Source organism: Malurus melanocephalus, unplaced genomic scaffold, assembly GCF_030028575.1.
Source record: "Malurus melanocephalus ecotype Western Australia unplaced genomic scaffold, MMel_1.1 scaffold_13, whole genome shotgun sequence".
In the NCBI taxonomy this organism is placed as follows: Eukaryota; Metazoa; Chordata; class Aves; order Passeriformes; family Maluridae; genus Malurus; species Malurus melanocephalus.
Window position 1 is genome coordinate 1,517,221 of NW_026623245.1, and position 16,092 is coordinate 1,533,312.

Here is a 16,092-nt window from a genome sequence, read left to right on the forward strand (position 1 = left end):
CAATAGCTCCTTTAAACCAGATTTATTTACACAAATACAAAGTACAGTCAAATAAAACAATTAAAACTAAAATACTGCTTCAAGACTTCACTGCTTGACCAAATATTAATGGTGGTGGTAAATACAATGAAAGCACCAATCTTGTAAGTACTTGCAGCTGTCTCTTTTTATTCCAAGGCACCAGTAAGACTCTTGTCAGTTTGTGAACCACAGCTCATACTAAAAGACTTACAGCATTTCTTACACAATTCTATTGGAATTCAGTTAACAAATATCAGAGAACAGGACTTATCAAAAATGGAAATAAATACCACTTGGAAAATGAGTGTTTCTGTAAAAAYACTGTGATTTTTTTTTWAWYMRRWKRRKTTWWWRRMMRKWMYWWTWRAAAAAAAAAAAAGGTGGTGTTAATCAGGTTCAGGAAAAATTTCTCCAGGACAACTGGGTATTATTTTACTACAATTGTACTTGGATGTGCAACAGGTGACTAATCCATTGAATTATACTGGTTCATTGATTTCAGTACTACACACAACAGATTTTACTCACGCCTATAAGCACTTTATAATGTTAGAAGTATTATGATGCAGAGGTGCAGCAAAGGTATGAAGTATTCCTGGTATGTTCCTCCACCTCCCTGCCATGGCAGAGCACCGCTGCAGTGATCTCTCATGCTCTGACTTATTTCCAAGAAGCATGACCCCTTTTTTGTATCAAAGAGCACAAAGATAAAGGCTCAGATTTAGAAAGACAGATGGGTTTCTATCCACAAGTATCAGATACTGACTGATCCCAGCAGAAGGTAAGTAACCCAATACTTTTCAAGAATGGGACCTAAATTTAAACAGGATATTAGATACATTCTCTCAGGTTAGGAGCTAATATTATAAACACTGTGACTTTCCTTAATTAAAAATAAAATTAAATTAAAAACCAATAAATTGACTGTAGCATCTCCAGCAAGCAAGAGCCCTTCAGCTGTATTCAGGCACTCAACAGAATCTGTATAATTTTCACGTGTTCCGAAACATCCAAAAAGTCCAAGGTGAAAAAAAATACAAGGAATGTGATGAATTCTCTCACGGATGAGGTACTAATAAGCTCAATGCTGATAAACCCCTACAATCTCAGCACTATCAGCATCCTGCAACTATTCCAATGCTGACCTCTCCCCTGTCTGAATCATTACAATTGTTGAAAATAAAGTTGATCCAGACAAGCACAAGGAGAAACAAATGCTGGACTGACAAACTCTCACTTGTAGATGATGGAGGGCAGGATTAACTCTTTTTTAACTGAACAAAAAACCTTATCTAACAAAGCCACTTCTTTTTTGACTGCGTAACTGTTTACTAACCATGCCTAATCCAATATTAACACTCACTTTTATGGTCACAGAATTTGTTTTTTCAACATTTGGCAAGAATAAAGTAAGTGTTAAAGTATATATGCAGCAGGACCACAGCACCCCTAACAACCTCCACTGTCATAGCTCATAACCACAGACCTCCAGCTCTCGTGTGAAGTCACTGAGCTTTAAAAAACCCCAAAACAAGCAATAAAAAAATGCCCCAACCCCAGCATTCCGAAGAAAAACACTTTTCTTTTGAAATCACGACAGATTTTTCTGTCACATTTCCTCAATATATGGTGGTAAAGAATGAAAGGAAAATAAAAATGAAATAAAAATGGAAAACACTGTAAATAATCCATATTGGTGATGAGTTAGAGCTGCATCTTTGTTTCTGTCAATGAAGATACTTGCTTAATAGGTGAATACTCAAAGTGAACAGGACTAGAAGTGAACGCAGGTTTCCACAGTGACTTCACTGCAGACAGAATCACACTGCAAAACATGAAACAATTTTTCCCCTATTTCAATCCTGGCACAAAACCCAAAACAAACTGAACCTTCCCAAAATATGAACAGAGTTCTAAGAGGCATTTCTAAGCAGTAACCAGCCATAGTACATCTCAGCTCCCTAAAGACCTTCCAGTTTAGTGACATATTAATTTTATTTGTACACCAATCCTTTTACACACACCTCCAGTTTGGGGAAGTTTTCGCTGTTCTGACTACTAAACAAGTTAAAAAAAATTTATATCTCCAATGTGTATTTTTTATACATACACACCCGGTGCTTCCTAAGTACAATAATCTTGGCACAGGGTCAAAGATGCACAAAGTCAAAGCCAAATTTAACATCCTGTGCCTTAGGCATGGGAATGCTCCTTCTCCGCAGTTTTCCATTTTACATACGYGCATCAGGTATCAATTTATATTCATTATTAAAAAATGGCTGATAAAAGTTTAACTTTARGACCACACTCTTCACAATCACCTTGTTCCAGTGATAAATTTGTCTTCCAGCTGCCAAACTTTTTTATCCCATAGAAACTCTACATATTAAATGCATGGCCATCACTGACAAGCTACTTACTTYATGTAGTCCAACAAAAAAAGAAATAGGTTGTAAAATAAAAGTAGTATTTTTCAATGAAACACACCACCTAACTCTTATTAAAATGTGCCAGAATCCACTCAGAATTTGTTTTCAACAAGTTCTATTCCACCACATTTTCCATGTTTTTCAACATTTAGAGTGAATAGAAGTGAATACGTGGGAGTTTTAGTTGCACAGGAAAGAAAATACTGGTTTCAAAAGGCTGTGAATTCACACTTGGATGTGGAAAAATGTTGATCTTTTGACACAGATTAGTAACACAAGCTGAACACCAAGAGCAAAAACTTTTAAAGCACTAAATGAGTCAAAGCTATAAACAGAGTAAGAGGATGCCCATCCCTGAGCAGTGTTCCTGAGGAACAGCTGCCAACACAAGCCGCTCACGCACTGATGGATGTACCCTGCCAGCCCTAAGCCCACAGCTTTTCATACCTATACAGACAACAGATGTATTTCTCTGCAGACTTAAAATATCAAGAAAAAAAAAGGTATATAGAAATTTTTGCACTAGTAACACTTCTATGATTCTATCACTAGACACCTGACAAAAGTGTTACTCTCCAGCATGAMAGTAGTGGGCATCATTCCAGTCAAAATTATAATTAACAGAGAGCCACTGTAAAGGAGTTTTTTTAACCAGAATTTTCAATAAACAGTTTACAAACCCATGTAAAAATGTTTCTTCTGTGGGCTGTAGCCAGAAAACACTCAATACTCACAATTAAAACATCAGCTTTACTGCTCAACTGCTATTTACTCTGATTGGGAAGCRTGGAAAATGAAGAGGAAGGACTTTAAGGACAGTCCTTTTGCTCAGAGAACAAACGTGTGTGAGTTGCATGCCATTCTTAAGTTGCATGTCACGTGCACCAAGACATGGATTAGAACCTTATTAGCCAAGAAAATTTATTCAAAATTTTCTTTATGRGCATGACTTACAGCAGAATGAAACCTTTTTTATAACTCGCAGTGGAAATCTGGGAAACTCTTTACAGTCATTCCATTTTCCAGTAAGTTCTGTAATGATGATTCAGCCTGCATCACACTATACATCCTGCAAATACATTGCTTGGACATTCAGCTGAGCAGAGTCGGGATCTGCCACGATCCCGTCTCCTCTTAACTCACCACATGACCGTGTCAAGCACAAACGAAAGTAATCCACCAAGGTCAACAAAGGGAGAGGGGGAAAAGGATTTTTTTATATGGAAGCAAAAAATTACAAGAGAAACAAACCAGTAAAAAATAACCCCAAAGCGGCCCTTGCCCATACTCACATTTGCAGCATGACTTCGTTCAAATACACTCCATCCACCAGCGCCACATATTCCTCCAGGTTGGTCCCATTTCCTCCAGCTAGCGGTCCGAATGTCTTTACCTGGAACAGAACCAGCARCAGCACCATGACACCAACTCCACCTCGCTCCCTGCCGCAAGGCTCTCTTCCTCAAACAATGAGCAAATAAGAGCAGGAACGTGTGAGGGGAAAATGAATGCTTACCCAGGTGACAAGAGGGCTCGACATGAACTGCTCCAGAAGGGGTGTGAAGATCTCGTTCTCCATTTTACAAAAAAATGGCTAACATCAATGCAGCTCCTCTGATGCAAAAAATAAAGATAAGTCCTTCACTGCAGCAACTCTCCGGAATGCTCCAAGGATTCAGCTGGAGTGAGTGAACCCCATTTTTACCCAGCGATGCAACAGCAACAAAAGTCAGTGCACTGGCAAGCGGGATTTATCCTCCTCTTTCAAGAAAAAATGCATCTGAAAGTCCATCTACGTGTATTTCAGCCTTTCCATTGATGCCTCTCCCTTCCTACATAGCGAAGGGGTGGAAGGAAGGAAAGAAAAGAGGGAGGCTGCCTAGCTACTGGGATTCTGCATCAGACAAAAAAAAAAAAGAGAGGAAGGAAAAATCTGCTTCAGCAGCGGTAGCGCCTCAGAAAGGAAGGACAAATTCCAGCGAAACTCCGCAAGCTCATCCTGCCCGTTCCCCACAAAAAAGCCTCAACCCCCGGCGAGGGGAGCAGCGAGGGCAGCGACCCCCGCCCCTCTGGCAGCCAAACCCCCCGGGCTGCGGCTGCACCAGAGCCCCGCTCTGACCTCGCAATGGCACCGACAGGGAACCGGCCCCCGGAGGGATCGGGGGCTATTTAAAATCAGTTCCCTTTTCTATCCCTTCCCTTTTCCACTAAACTACGACGCCAGAGAGAGGCAGGACCGGCACACGCCGCCCGGCCCCGCAGCCTCGCCCTTCCCCCGCGCTGGCCGCTCCCCTCAGGCTCCGCTCTCCCCTCGCCTCTCCCGCAGCGCCCCCCGACCCCTCCCCAGCTGCTCTCCTGCCGCTCCGCCACCGCTCCCGCGGCACCAGCTCCGCTCCCCACCCCCGTCCTCCCGAACTGCGGGGCCACCTCGCCTCCTCAGCCAGCGCGGCCGCGCCGCATCGCTCGCCCCCTTCTCGTCCTCCTTCCTTCCCTCCCTGCCTCCCTCCCGCTCTCCCTGGCCAGCGGGCGGCTCCGGCGGGCGGATCCCTCCGCCCGCAGCCGCGTATCCCTCCGCCGCCGCTCGGGGATGGCGGCGCGATTAGAAAGGGGCGGGGCCGCGGCCGAACCGCTGCAGGACTCGCGCCCGGCGCGCGCGCGCGCTGCGGCTGCGGGCACCGCTCGGCCCTCAGCGTGAGGGGGAGAGAGCCTCGTCCCTTCCCCGCTCCGGGAATTAAGGTGCCCCTGAGGGAGGAAAATGCTTTTCTAATCCCCCTTTTGGGAAAATAAAGGTGCCCGTGGGGGAGATGCTTTTCCATTTCCCTCTTGTGGAATAAAGATGCCTGTGAGGGGAAAACTTAGCGCGGGGGGGGATGTTCTCCGTTTCCCTTAGGAGAATAAAGGTGCCCGTGAGGGAAAAGGTGTGGGAGGRAGGGAAATGCTCTTCCATTCCYCTTTTTCAGGAATAAASGTGCSCCTGAGGGGAAAACTCAGCCSAGGGGCGATATTTTCCATTTCCCTTAAAAGAACAAATGTGCTTGTGAGGGCAAAAGCACGTGAGGGAGGGAGAGAGGGAGGTGCTCGTCCATTCCTCTTTGGGGGAATAAAGGTGCCCGTGAGGGAARGAAAAAGCGCGGGAGGGAGATACTCTTCCGATCGCTTCTTGTTGGAATGAAGGTGTCCGTGAAGGGGRAAAGGCGGGAAGTAGATGCTCTTCTTGTCCCCTTTGGGGAATAAAGGTACCCATGAGGGAAAAAGAGTGTGAGGGAGGGAAATGCTCTTCCATTACCCGCTTAGGGAATAAAGGTGCCATGAGGGAAAAACTCGACTCGGGAGGGATATTCTCCGTTTCCCTTAGGAGAATAAAGGWCCCCACGAGGGAAAAAGCACGGGAGAGAGAGAGGGAGGAAGAGAGAGGCTCTTCCATTCCCCTCGTGTGGAATAAAGATGCCCAAGAGGGGAAAAGGGTGGGAAAGAGATGCTCTTCCATTCTCCTCTTGGGTATTAAAGGTGTCCATGAGGGAAAAACTCGGTGTGGGAGAGGGATCATCTTCCATTCACTTCTTAGGGAATAAAGGTGTCTGTGAGGGCAAAAGCTCGGAAAGACAAGATGTTTTTCCATTCTCCTTTGGTGAATATATACACCTGTGAGGGAGAAACCCAGTGCAGAAGTGCGATGTTCTTCCATTTCTCTTTTTGGGAATAAAGGTGCCTGTGAGGGGAAAATCTCTTACCCTCAGGGCATAGAATCCAAAAGCAGGACAGGTTTTCTCCTCAGGAGGTAGAATCCACGCACACCTATGTTAAGGCAAAATCCAACTTTCTGGAAAGGTTTCGTGTGGAGTCAGAGGATGATAAGCTTGATCCATTGTCCCTTCCCTGAGCCACCTGCTGCTATTTGTGCTTCCAATATTCAGTTCTGCATTAATATGCATTAATATGCATGGCTATATCTGCTTAATACATTATGTGGTTCATTGACAAAGCATTTTACAAAATCTCAAACTAAATCCAGCCTTTCTTCCATGTGGCATAAATTAAATTGCAGCAGCAGTTTTTCAAATATCTTTAGTTTTGCACACTCAATTTAAAAAAAAAACAACCCACAAAACATTGCAATAGAAGTGACTGAAATTAAATGCTTTTGAAAAACATCAAATAACAGCTAAAGAGATTAGGGTTTTCTTAACCTAAATACTGGGTATATGTTTTTTCTAACGTCCAAGACTGGGAAAAAAAAACCAATTCCAATCGTGACCTGTTTCCCATGAAGAATGTCTAAGTAACAGATTAGAAAAATAAATTATGGACCTTGAAATATTAGTCTGTCTTTTGCATTCCAAGGAATTTTTATTTAAACAATGTTGCATAGTTAAACTACTTTGATTCTCAGAGTTTTATTTTTTCAGAAAAATCAGGTCCTTCCCTCCCAAACCAGACCYCTAGAGTGAACTCAGCCCTCCTGTAAAACAAAAGAAATAAGGAAGGGCAAAGGAAAACTGCAGTCTTGGTTCTGAATAAGGACCTGGTGATCCATGGGTGAAATAACTGCCAATAAGTTCCCAGCCCTTAAAGGCAGCCACAAAAGCATTTTTGTATGAGCTTGACCAACCAACCGCTCCACTCCCTGTGTCTGGCAGCAAGCTGTAAACATGCGATTGTGCCCASAGTGCCATGGAACTTCCCTGGCTCATCCCCTTGTTTCTTTCGGGCTCTAATTAGGCAGTAATGACTTTGGCATAAAGCAGTTTCTAGGAATTACAGACCAGCCAGTAGAAGTTGATAGCCCATGTGGTAGTAACAGCAGCTGGCTCACAAAAAAAGATTTTTTACTGAGATTCCCTAGCATTAAAAATTGAATTAAATGGTTTTAGATGGTTTTGCTTCCATCCACCTCATGCAGTTAGCCTGTGTGCTCAGCATGGCTGTTGATCACTGTTCCTGAAGAAAAAGTGCTCTATTTTAGATATGAAATGCATTGTCAGCTGTTTTATTTCAGATGATTTACAGTTCCTTGTTTGAACTAGAGATTAGTACAAGATAAAATTTCAGAAAAGGTATCCAGACACAGAGGAGTTTTGKTTTTGTTTTGGTTGTCTTTTTTTTTCCCCCAAGACTAAGAGCTCTGAAAACCTGTGAAGAAGCTCTGAAGTTTCTTCTGCGTAGCTTCCACCTTGTCCCACCAAGTGTAAGAATATTTACCTTGTTTTCAGTTACACATAGACATGGACCAGGATGAACCGCTGCCAGGGCAGATGTTTACAGTGGAGTCAGAGCCAGAAGAACTTGGATTGCAGCCACCTCAGAGAGGTGAGACAACTTGCCCTAGGACAGGAAGCTGTCAGCCTTTGATTGCTGAGCCCTTGTTTGATARACAACCTTAAAATGAATTTAAAAGTTTGTCTTTTGAGTTGTTTCTCTGATCCAAACTRAATACGGAAGGCTTTTATTTTTATCGTAGCTGTCAAGAGTCCCAGGAGTATTGTTCTAGGAAATACTTAGAAGTCTYAGCTCCATAGGGCTACATTACTGTAACCTGTAGCTTGAAATCTATGCGGTTGCATTGGTCAAGCCCTTTTTACCTGGGAAGGCTCCTAAAAACAAGCTGATTACTGCACTTACAGTGGGAAATCCCAGAACTGTTACTAGAATTCAGTACCAGCTGAGAGGCTGACAACTGAAGCTAGCTGACCCAGAAACAGAGATGAAACATTATTATCAAACTGAAGTTTCAATAGTTTTAACTATTCTAAGAATGTACATTCAGGAATATTTTGGAACTAAAAATATATATCCTTTTTATAAATTGAAAAAATGCTCAGAGAACAATCTTGTTCTTTCACATCKCATTTTCTAGAACAGCACTGTCAGTATTTAATAGAGTGTGGTCTACTACTTCTGAAAAAAACAGATTTAGAGAGTAACCTTGTTGTTTGAAGCACAGTRTTTGGTCTTGTACAAGTAAAGCATCCCAATCTCCTTTCTTTTGCATCTCCCTTGGTACCAGGACGACTCTACACAGAAGACATGGAAATTATAAATGATCTGTGCCTAGATCCCAGATCTGCAAACTATAGGGTTACTTCATCTTCTCAGTGAACTTTTTTTACTCACAGCATCACTTCCTGTGCCTGCTGTTGCAAAATAAAAATCACCAAAGTATATCTAGAACCCAAACTGATGCCTTAAATCTGCAGAAAGCAGCAAAGTGTAACTATGTGCAGCTGCACTTTACCTTTGTCAAAACATTTCTGATCRGCTTTCCCTGCCTGCAGTGAGCCAAGGGAGGGCACAGTTTGGGGAGCAGATTACAACCAACCTGCCCTTTTTAGCTGATGCAACACGCAGTGGTTTTCTCTTCCTCTCACACAYGACCAAAGGAAAGAGGTGACGCTGCTCTCGCTGCTGGTCCTGCCTCCCAGTCAGCACTGCTGGGTTGACAGGCCTTTGCCTGATGGGACTTCAGAGGAGGGAAAACACAGCAACCAAGTGTGGATGCTGCGGATCCATAGCAGGGTTATGAAACCACAGCCAAAACAAGAATGTTCTGAATATGAGCTGGCTTGACAGGACAGTGTCTAGTGAAAACTGCAAGCCAGTGAGAAGGAYAGCCACCTTCCTTGTCCTGTGTTTGCTCCCAGAGAATCCTGTTTCCTTATCAACCAAGACAATACAAAAAGATGGGGCAATAAAAGGAAGAGTAAGGGCATCGAGGGGTTGAACCTTTTTAAGTATGGCTATGAATTCTTAAAGACCCCACAAATACAGCAGACTAAAAGTTACTTCTTGTTCCACAGGAGTGGAAAGAAGGGGAAATCCCTCTGTAACATGAATAAAGAACTGAAAATTCCACAMCAATTCTTGAAGATTTCTTCCCTGCTACAGCATCTGCTCTGATGTGACCAAAATTCCCCACCAACTTCAAGGGAACTTCCTGAGAAAATTGTAAGCAACCTCAAAACAAGGGTATTTTGAGTGAAAAGTTAAGATCAAAACAGTAGGGGCTCGGGGAAAATCGGTGTTGTCCATTTTAGATTTTTTTAGATTCCATTTTACAGTGTGCATCCAATTGTACCAAGTAGCAAGAAATTAGTAGAGAGACAGCAGACAAAGAACACCCTGTATGGGTATCTCCCATACAGGACAGTTCTCTGCACCAGTGTCAAATGCATCAGAATTTCCTGTCAGGCAGAACATTCATTGCAAGAACAGCTGTTGACCATATCCAGCCATGTCTTCCTAACATATCCACACTTTCCTTGAAGTACTACATGGACAAGTAAAAAGTGAAACAATTGGTGAAAGTGTCCCATTTAATACTGGGACTTATCTGAGACGGGGGGATGCCCAAAGCATGCTGGTTTTTTCCCATCAGTTGGACAGGCAGGAAGAATGTTACTGTGGCAGGTCAGCTGATGTGATCAGAAATAAAATTAGTATTTATCTTGATTTTTAAATTTAATAGCCATTGCTAARTATTTCCATAGGCTGAAACTCTTAAGAAGGTGTCAGAGAAATACTCCCTTTCAAAGAAAATTCATTTGAATTTAGTATTACAATGCAGCTCTTTCTCCTGTTTAGCCAATAAAACATTTATCTGTTTCTGATTGTCATCTGTGAACTACAAGACTGCCTAATAATGCTGTTTGTGAAATTCCCTTTGTTATTTGCTGCATACAAAGGAAATACACTGTTATTTTCCTAAAAGAAAGCATTGAGTATTACAGCAAGAACAGCAGTTACCAGGACAATAGCTTTGGTACTCACTTATGTTAAGGCCAGTGGAGTGAGACTGAGCAAAAGCTCTTGCTGACATGCCTTCTGTCAGACAAGATCCTGCCAGTATGAGCAGTGTTTCTTATGAACTGGGTCAGAAAGATGAATTACAGAGCTCACTCTGCATTTCCTCTGATGAGGAGCAAAGTGCAGCCCAGTCTGCTCATTGTTAGCAGTCACAGCTGCCTCCTATGGATCTGCAGATCTGTGGCTTAGGAAAGCAAGACGCTGGTATTGTATCAACAGCACTAGGCCATCTCGGATTCCTGAAGTACAGAAATATTGAGCTGGTTTTCTTTWCTAGTGTCTTCCTTTAGCATGGCGCACTCTCCCCATTCACCTTCACAAAACAGAAGAGATTTTGTATCCCCAGGAAAGACTTTTGTATCTCTTAAAACAGTTGCCTCAGTTGTGCTTTATTATGACATTCAGTTTGCTTTCCCTCACACAAGTTTGCCTGGTAATTGGTTCCCTGTCCTTTGCCACGGACTCTTACTGGTGCCTCCCTACTTTCACCCATGTTTTTTGCAATCTTGATGTCACTTGGCCACAGTAGCTTGGGCAGTACTGCCATGAGGTCCAGATTTCTGGGCTCAGCAGAGGTTATTAAGTTCCAGAGCCCTGCATCACCTTTGATGTTAGCATTTCTCATTAGAGAGGCATTCCGCACCAGCTGGAGATGGATCTTCCCAAGGTCAGGAAATAATGAACTGGATGRGGAACATTTCTGTCTTTGAGATTTCCATTTGTGCATGTGGACTTAGTTATGAGAAAACATACAGCACTAAGAATATAACTATAATACAATAATTTCTGTTCAAATCTCTGCTCTTCTGAGCTCCCTCCCTCAGGATTATCTTATTCATTTTCATGTCTGATTTTACCCCTGGTTACTCGTCAAATTATTTACGTTTGAAAACAGCTTTTCTCTCTATGAAATACTGGTGAAACAATTAAAAGCTTTTAAGATATCCCTATTTTGCCCTTGGGAAAATCCTTTGACAAGCTTATAGAACAAGAAAACACAAGTTATTTACAGCAATACATTAAAAAGACTGATAGCAAAATATATGAACTGATTAATAGAAAAAAACTAAAGATAATGAAAAAATAACTAATGCCAGATAAAAAAAAAGGTAATTACACTTATTAGATAGCATTCCTGATGAAGCTTCTTGCAGGAAGATGAATTCATGAGTCACCTAAAACTGGGAACAACCTACTCACTCACACCTCTTTCAGATACCACTGTTAACTGCATGACTCTGTTGTTTGCATTAAGTCCAGTGGGTTCAATTCACTGTGATACCAGTTTAATTGTGAATTTAATTGGAGATCAACACAAAATTTGGATTCTTACTATTCCTGTTCATCTCTGGAAGATATGCAGTTTTTTAACCCAAATCTACCACCCTCTAAATTTCTTATTGAAGTATTTTTCTACGACAGGTAATTTTTCTTCTGCTGAAACCTACAGTGATACATTTGGTCTTTTTGTTTAGGCTTTTACAACCCACTGTCATCAACAGCTATTTCCTGCCTATTCCTTTCCAGTGCCTAAATATCTCCCTCACGGGGATTCTTGCCAGCTTTATCTACCTATCAAATGCTATATTTTCTCTAAGGTCATCATACAATATTGAAGTTTTCTGTGATTTTTACATTACACTCTGTAACACGACTTCTGAATTAAGTGTATTGCAGTGTACAGTGGCTGAAAGGTCAAAGGATGGTTCGGCAAAACACTAAATTTCCTTCTAATTTTAGGCTTATACTGAGATGTCAATTGTTTGAGATTTTTTTCCCCATCTATTATGACACAGTTTAACACACTCCTGATTTTTAATGCTGAAATTAATAAGCAATTATCTAAAATTACTACTGAAACAGGATGCCCAGGGAAGTGGTAGAGATCCCATCCCTGGAGAGATTTAAGACATGCTGATGTGGCACTTGAGGACATGGTTTAGTGGTGGCCTTGCCAGGGCTGGGGGAATAGTTAGACTGGATCTTAAAGATCTTTTCCAACCTAAAGGAGTCTATGATTTGATTTCTTTTTAATAACCTGGGTAAGATTAGAATTCKAATTTCTACATATATCAGTCTTGATTTCAGTGCTTGATAATTCTTCGATGGGACAGGGAGGGTTTAATTTTTCTTAARGTTATTATTTTAAATATTAGTAACAGGGCAAAAATATATAAAGCATTAAATGATAATAGATATATTTAATATATAAGTAAAACGTTGTAGCTCTTTTCATACAGCAAATGCTCTACTAAAATAATGAACAGTTTGAAATTTATTTCCTTCTGCTATTATGCTCTATATTTTTGATCATAGAATTAGTCCACCTTAACAGTCTGCCTTAAAAGGATGAGATTATTCAGCTTATTCAGGCTGTATCTCTGCGAAAGGAAAACACCTTAACAAAGAATGGTTTGTTGCTGACCTGCAGCTGGTTATGGTATTTAATCTGAAAGCCTATTTAAATCCTTAATGGTAACATTTATTCCCTCTCCCTCAGAGGAGTATTTTACAAACAAAATTAATTAACGAACGAGGACTGCCAATTTCGAGCTATAGTTTAGGCTGCCCAAAAGGGGTGTTGGCAGTAATAATAACCATTATCCTAAAGCATGGAGAGGTCTCCTGCCTCTGCTGAGATCCCTGCTGGAGCTGGAGCTCTCAGCCTGAGTGCATGCAGAGCACAGAGAACAGGGAGCTGCTGACAGGAAAGCAGAGGCTGYTGCAGAGGGCTTGTGTACTAATAGTGGAAATAGCCCGGGAGTAACCTCTGACTCAAATTATCCACCTCTGCTCCCTGGAGACTTCCCCAGTTCATCCACACTTCCATTAAAAAAGAAGACTGACATGCTTCCAGCTTGTGAGGTTTTTTTTTTTTGGTAACATTTCAGAGCTGATCCTTCTACACTGAGTGGAAATACACATTTGCAAATGATTCAGATTGACTTGACTTCATAACTGCTCCRAACTCAGATCTTCTGCCCTGTCTGGTTCTTTCTTTTACTGCTTCTGTCCTGATGCAGTTAAGTGGAAGCAGGCAACAGTGAAGTATTGGGAGTTCTGTAGTTCCCTTTGTAACAGCGACATAGACTGTGTTTAAGAAATTAGTCAGGCATTTAGGAACTGCTAATCCTTCTTSTGAAGAATACAAGGCTTGTTTCTTCCCAGGAATTCCTCACTCAAGARCCCATGACATAGTTCAGTTTTACCTACTAAATGTTCTTGCAGCAAGACAAAAAAAGCACAAATAGGTGTTTAATGTAATTTTTTTTTCCTTTCTGCCAATTTTTCTTTGGCTGTTTCGTGATGGCTTTGTTATGATAGGTAATATAYTTACATGTCTACTCTTTGAACAACTAATAATTTTCCCAGTGCTTATTAATAATGATAACAAAGAGAAACCCAGCTTAACAAGAAGCTTAACAGCATACAAGTTTTGAAATAATTTCAGTTCAGTTTTCATGGGTTTGGGGAATTGACAAGCTTCCTCCAAATTACCAAGTAAATCCCATAGGTATCTCAGTTTTCCCTGTCACTGTGGGTTATACATCATAATCTGTAATAGAGGAAAACCACAACGTCACAYACAGTGACAATTTATTTCCCCCCTGCTTTTACGCAGAAAAAAAAGTAGTGATTGCAAAAGAAATAAGAAAACAARTAAACTAAACCCCAAATTTCTAAATAATGACCTTTCATTCCCACTATGATCCTATTTTAAGTGAAAGTCAGAATTCTGGCAGTAGAGATTATATAACTAGATTTACTTTATACCAGAATTACAGAATTGAAGCTCCTTTACCTTATGTGACATTCATTTTAGCTTATTTTTAACTGTGACTTGAAAGTCATTCTAGGAGCTCCTTAAGCTTTTTTTGTCAGTGCRCTACAAAGGAAAACCAAGATGAAACTGCCTCCTCTACATTGTGCTTAAATCAAGAGTGCCCCCGTGAGGATTTTTTWATATATATATGCATAAGAGTAGACAGCTTGAGGGTGAGTGTTCAGCTACAAGGGAAATTAAACTTAGTACTTTTACCTACAAATAAGGCCCAGAAAGWTGCACAAAGTATTTCTACAGATTTTTTATTAGGCTGATGTGGATTCAAGCAAGCCTTGTTGCTTCCAAACTTCTCTGCAATTTTGGCTAAACCTAAAACTATGTAATTAAAATGCTCACCTCCACAAAGCAATAAAAATGTCTACCAAATCCTTAACAAAAATAACAGTGCTGGTTTGCACTAAAGACCAACATAAAAATGCTTTGAGTCAAAAGATGAAAATGGGGGAAAAAAGCTCAGAAATGTTTGCAGGTAAGAAGGATTTCAGAAATAAACAAGATGTATTGTGATATATCAGATTATAAGGCGAAAAGGAGAAAGCATGTTAAAACAAAAGGTTCCTGACATGATAAATATACAAGAGGGAAAGCACATGAGAAATTCTGAAAGTGTTGTGTATAAAAACTCATAGGAGAACTGCTGATTTGAAAATTAGGAGTTGCTGCTGTTCCAGAGTGTGCCCACATAGGGGAATGGAACAAATTAATTGTACTGAGCTCAGTTACTGCTTATTGAAATGATATGAATCCATATGATGCAGTCAGTAACTGGCACGATATCACACATGTGCTTCTGCTACGAAGTGGGGATTTGAAGGCACGGTGAGTTGGTACTGACTTTGATATTGATGCCTCAGAGCTGGAGTTAATTTTGCAGTCCTCCTGGTGCTTTGCCACCARCCTGCCTCCTCAGCAAGCCAGGCAGTTTGCTCTGGGATCTGCTGTCACCGTTAGAGCCGCGATGTCCTTTGTACTTGCAGAACTTGCATTAGACTCAAAGAGCCTTATGCAAGACACTGGCTGAGCCCTGAGGAGCAGCAAGTGCTCAAATGGGCCCTGGTAACAAATCTSCCAGCCCTTTTATCGGCCAGCTCTCAACTCCTGTGCACACCCAAAGGTGCAGACCTGCAGCTGAGATGTTGGTGTTTATCTTGTGATTGTAGGCCATCACCTTTATACTTCACTCAGTATGCACCTTAAAAAMATAACCCTTTGCCCTGTGTATCTGTAGTCACCTGCTCCTAACCAATCCAAACGCCATGCAGCCTGTCACATATTGTCACCTTCTCTTTCTGAGCTCCCTGTCCTGACTTCTTAGTGTCAGACCTCGTCACTTGTGTATTCTGTGGTGAACAGTGAAGGCCTAGCAGAAAAAAAACATTTAATTCACTTGTACCAGTTGCTCAAGAACTTCCTTATCTCATTCTTTCATGCTGGTTCAGCTTCATAGTTGCTACTCTGGAAGTACTTCTCTTTCCCATCCATTATTCCCTCTAGCATTCTGGATTTACAAATGAAAACCCTACCACAGAAAGTGCCTACCTAGTTGAACACTTTGTGAAGGTCAGTTTGAATCACTCCATCCTATTACAGATTAATATACAGCACGCAACATCACATGAGACATTCTGGAGGCATTTTCCAAGTAAAGAGTAAGGCATTTCATCCCTACACAAGCTTGCAGGACATATTTTTCTCATATATAAGTATTCTGGCACAAAAAATGCATACAAACAGCAAGGAGYCAGTAATATTAATACCAAACATGCTAAACTCTATTTATTTAAGTGAAAACCATGTGTATTTCTGCAGGGAATATAAAATTGAATTTCAAGTAGAGGAAGTGCTCTATTACTACTCTGGCACTACAATGCAGAGCTGCTTTGCTGTTTGCTCTAAAASAGTAAGCTAAGCCTGTCCATGCAAGCAAAGTGTCAGGAAGGAGTCTTCTGATCCCGAGCTCTAAAATGGATCTGGCTGGTCTCTTGTCAGCTTTCCCAA

The 16,092-nt window shown here is 41.3% G+C and overlaps 1 protein-coding gene across 1 annotated transcript in view; it reads right to left on the reverse strand.

Moving 5' to 3' along the window:
- The window catches only part of CCDC88A (coiled-coil domain containing 88A), a 62,351-nt gene extending 57,621 nt beyond the window's left edge, over positions 1 to 4,730 (reverse strand). Inside the window, exons 1-2 of the mRNA XM_057382229.1 lie at positions 3,967 to 4,730; positions 3,743 to 3,843 (exon numbers count right to left, since the gene is read on the reverse strand). Coding sequence (XP_057238212.1) covers positions 3,743 to 3,843; positions 3,967 to 4,029 — 164 coding nt within the window. The 5' untranslated portion in view covers positions 4,030 to 4,730. The remainder of the gene's footprint in view (positions 1 to 3,742; positions 3,844 to 3,966) is intronic.
- Positions 4,731 to 16,092: the final 11,362 nt, after the last annotated feature.